Below are 5000 nucleotides of genomic sequence, written 5' to 3'. Positions count from 1 at the left end.
ATCACTGTTTTGTTTTGTTTCAATTCCAGGACAAGGAATGGAACACGAATGTCAAAAATATCACGGTTTTGTTTTGTTTCATTCCAGGACATGGAATGGAACACGAATGTCAAAAATATCACTGTTTTGTTTTGTTTCATTCCAGGACAAGGAATACAACACGAATGTAAAAAAATATCACTGTTTTGTTTTGTTTCATTCCAGGACAAGGAATGGAACACAAATGTCAAAAATATCACTGTTTTGTTTTGTTTCAATTCCAGGACAAGGAATGGAACACGAATGTCAAAAATATCACTGTTTTGTTTTGTTTCATTCCAGGACAAGGAATGGAACACAAATGTCAAAAATATCACTGTTTTGTTTTGTTTCATTCCAGGACAAGGAATACAACACGAATGTAAAAAAATATCACTGTTTTGTTTTGTTTCATTCCAGGACAAGGAATGGAACACAAATGTCAAAAATATCACTGTTTTGTTTTGTTTCATTCCAGGACAAGGAATACAACACGAATGTAAAAAAAATATCACTGTTTTGTTTTGTTTCATTCCAGGACAAGGAATGGAACACAAATGTCAAAAATATCACTGTTTTGTTTTGTTTCATTCCAGGACAAGGAATACAACACGAATGTAAAAAAATATCACTGTTTTGTTTTGTTTCATTCCAGGACAAGGAATGGAACACGAATGTCAAAAATATCACGGTTTTGTTTTGTTTCATTCCAGGACAAGGAATGGAACACGAATGTCAAAAATATCACGGTTTTGTTTTGTTTCATTCCAGGACATGAATGGAACACGAATGTCAAAAATATCACTGTTTTGTTTTGTTTCATTCCAGGACAAGGAATGGAACACGAATGTCAAAAATATCACGGTTTTGTTTTGTTTCATTCCAGTACAAGGAATGGAACACGAATGTCAAAAATATCACGGTTTTGTTTTGTTTCATTCCAGGACAAGGAATGGAACACGAATGTCAAAAATATCACGGTTTTGTTTTGTTTCATTCCAGTACAAGGAATGGAACACGAATGTCAAAAATATCACGGTTTTGTTTTGTTTCATTCCAGGACAAGGAATGGAACACGAATGTCAAAAAATATCACGGTTTTGTTTTGTTTCATTCCAGGACATGGAATGGAACACGAATGTCAAAAATATCACTGTTTTGTTTTGTTTCATTCCAGGACAAGGAATGGAACACGAATGTCAAAAATATCACTGTTTTGTTTTGTTTCATTCCAGGACAAGGAATACAACACGAATGTAAAAAAATATCACTGTTTTGTTTTGTTTCATTCCAGGACAAGGAATGGAACACAAATGTCAAAAATATCACTGTTTTGTTTTGTTTCATTCCAGGACAAGGAATACAACACGAATGTAAAAAAATATCACTGTTTTGTTTTGTTTCATTCCAGGACAAGGAATGGAACACAAATGTCAAAAATATCACTGTTTTGTTTTGTTTCATTCCAGGACAAGGAATACAACACGAATGTAAAAAAATATCACTGTTTTGTTTTGTTTCATTCCAGGACAAGGAATGGAACACGAATGTCAAAAATATCACGGTTTTGTTTTGTTTCATTCCAGGACAAGGAATGGAACACGAATGTCAAAAATATCACTGTTTTGTTTTGTTTCATTCCAGGACAAGGAATGGAACACAAATGTCAAAAATATCACTGTTTCGTTTTGTTTCATTCCAGGACAAGGAATGGAACACGAATGTCAAAAATATCACTGTTTTGTTTTGTTTCATTCCAGGACAAGGAATGGAACACGAATGTCAAAAATATCACGGTTTTGTTTTGTTTCATTCCAGGACAAGGAATGGAACACGAATGTCAAAAATATCACTGTTTTGTTTTGTTTCATTCCAGGACAAGGAATGGAACACGAATGTCAAAAATATCACGGTTTTGTTTTGTTTCATTCCAGACAAGGAATGGAACACGAATGTCAAAAATATCACGGTTTTGTTTTGTTTCATTCCAGGACAAGGAATGGAACACGAATGTCAAAAATATCACTGTTTCGTTTTGTTTCATTCCAGGACAAGGAATGGAACACGAATGTCAAAAATATCACTGTTTCGTTTTGTTTCATTCCAGGACAAGGAATGGAACACGAATGTCAAAAATATCACTGTTTCGTTTTGTTTCATTCCAGGACAAGGAATGGAACACGAATGTCAAAAATATCACTGTTTTGTTTTGTTTCATTCCAGGACAAGGAATAACAAACTAATGTAAATAAATATATCAGTTTTGTTTCATTCCAGGACAAGGAATAACAAACTAATGTAAATAAATATATCAGTTTTGTTTCATTCCAGGACAAGGAATAACAAACTAATGTAAATAAATATATCAGTTTTGTTTCATTCCAGAACAAGGAATAACGAACTACTGTAAATAAATATATCAGTTTTATTTCATTCCAGGACAAGGAATAACAAACTAATGTAAATAAATATATCAGTTTTGTTTCATTCCAGAACAAGGAATAACAAACTAATGTAAATAAAATATATCAGTTTTGTTTCATTCCAGAACAAGGAATAACGAACTACTGTAAATAAATATATCAGTTTTGTTTCATTCCAGAACAAGGAATAACGAACTAATGTAAATAAATATATCAGTTTTGTCCAGGACAAGGAATGGAACACGAATGTAAAAAAAATATGTTTTGTTTCATTCCAGGACAAGGAATACAACACGAATGTAAAAAATAGCAGTTTTGTTCCATTCCAGGACAAGGAATACAACGCAAATATAAAAAAATCACTAATTTGTCTCATTCCTAGACAAGGAATGGAACACGAGTGCCAATAACACTGACATTTTGTTTTGTTTCATTCCAGGACAAGGAATACATGTGCATCGTAGCTTCAGACTCTCCGGGACAAAATCTAACCCAGTATTTCCCTGCGTGCAATGATTTCATCCACACAGCTCGACTGAAAGGAGGAGGCGTCCTTATTCATTGGTGAGTAGAGAGAGAGAGAGAGAGAGAGAGAGAGAGAGAGAGAGAGAGAGAGAGAGAGAGAGAGAGAGAAATAGAGAGAGTTTGATTTTAATATTCCATATACATAGATGGGAAAGGTGGTCCTATTTCAGTCAGTAATAGTGAGAATATGCCATATATAAAGTGTCTGGAGAAAGAGAGAGAGAGAGAGAGAGAGAGAGAGAGAGAGAGAGAGAGAGAGAGAGAGTTTGACTTTAATATTCCATATACATGGATTGGAAAGGTGGTCCTATTTCAGTCAGTAATAGTGAGAGAATGCATATATAAAGTGTCTGTAGAGAGAGAGAGAGAGAGAGATGAGAGAGAGAGAGAGAGAGAGAGAGAGAGAGAGAGGAGAGAGATATTATCCTTAAATATTATTTTGTTATTCTTAACGTTACAGTCATGTTAAGGAGAGTTCCAAAGATATTATTTCATCCACCCTTTAAAAGAAGGGAGGATATATATATATATATATATATATATATATATATATATATATATATATATATATATATATGTATAGATATCTCTATATATATATATACATATATATAATTGTATATCGAAAGAAAGGAACTAAACTTCATACGCCTTTTTCTAAAGAAATATATTAAGGAAGAGTTAAAATATAATCAGATCCACCCTTTAAAAGAAGGAAGTATATATATATATATATATATATATATATATATATATATATATATATATATATATATATATACATATATATATATATATATATATATATATAATATAATATATATAATATGTATATAATTATGTATAGAAAAAGAACTCAAAACATCCTTAAGGCTGTTTATTTTCATAAAAACTTTTCTTGGAAAGAGGACGAACACTGGTAAACTCCCACGCTAATTTAGCTTTTCTTTCCTTGACTCAAGAGTGAAGTAAAAGAATAGAGACCTTCCAATTACACTAACAATGAGACCCGGGATTCCTGAGAGCTAAAAAAAAAAAAAAAAAAAAAAAAAAAAAAAAAAAAAAACATTAAAAATGTCATAAAAGATTAATAAATATATAAAGTTTTGGTAACCTGACTTCAATTTGGTATGTCTTGGTATTTTTTTTTTAATTTTAGAATTGATCATAACATATTTATATTTTTTTTTCAAATGCAAAGACAATTTAATAAAATTAAATTGAATATTAATAAAAATATAAGCTTGTGTTAACTCGATTTCAATTTGACATGTCTTGGTATTTTTTCTTTAAAATTATGGAATTGTTCATATTTTTATTTCTTTTTTTAAATGCAATGTAATAAAATATGTAATATTAATAAAAATATAACCTTGTGGAAACCTGGCTTCAATTTGACATATCTTGGTATTTTTTCTCATAATTGTTATGAAATTCTTCATGGTCATATTTGTAAGTCTATTTAAAAACAAAAACAAAAGTGACAATAAAATTAAAAACAACACTAAGCTTGTGGTAATCAGACTAAAAGTTGCTATATCTTATCAGTTTTTCGTTTGTAAACTCTAATAATAAAACATGTAGCAAAAGAAATGACAATAGTGACTTGAAGTGTAGCAGAAAAATAAATTGACAAGTTGTTCTCAGGAATCATTAACCTGAAATATATATATATATATATATATATATATATATATATATATATATATATATATATATATATATATATATATATATATATGTGGTGTGTGTGTGTATATATATATATGTATATATACATATATATGTGTATATACATATATATAATATATATATGTGTATATATATACATATATATATATATGTGTATATGCATATATACATAAATATACATATATATGTGTGTATATATATGTATATATATAATATATATATATATGCATGTATATATATATATATATATATGTGTGTGTGTGTGTGTATATAAATATCACCCACGAAAGGCATTTAATACCGAATTCTATCTGGGAATATATATCCACTTGGAATTCATTT

The 5000-nt window shown here is 29.7% G+C and overlaps 1 protein-coding gene across 1 annotated transcript in view; it reads left to right on the top strand.

The window, feature by feature from the left end:
* The window catches only part of LOC137627929 (serine/arginine repetitive matrix protein 2-like), a gene marked incomplete at its 5' end in the record, with an annotated part of 62868 nt that overhangs the window by 12054 nt on the left and 45814 nt on the right, over positions 1-5000 (top strand). The window contains one exon of the mRNA XM_068359383.1: positions 2881-3005. Coding sequence (XP_068215484.1) covers positions 2881-3005 — 125 coding nt within the window. The remainder of the gene's footprint in view (positions 1-2880; positions 3006-5000) is intronic.

The sequence above is a fragment of the Palaemon carinicauda genome, chromosome 35 (genome assembly GCF_036898095.1).
Source record: "Palaemon carinicauda isolate YSFRI2023 chromosome 35, ASM3689809v2, whole genome shotgun sequence".
In the NCBI taxonomy this organism is placed as follows: domain Eukaryota; kingdom Metazoa; phylum Arthropoda; class Malacostraca; order Decapoda; family Palaemonidae; genus Palaemon; species Palaemon carinicauda.
This window is presented reverse-complemented; position numbering and strand designations above follow the sequence as displayed.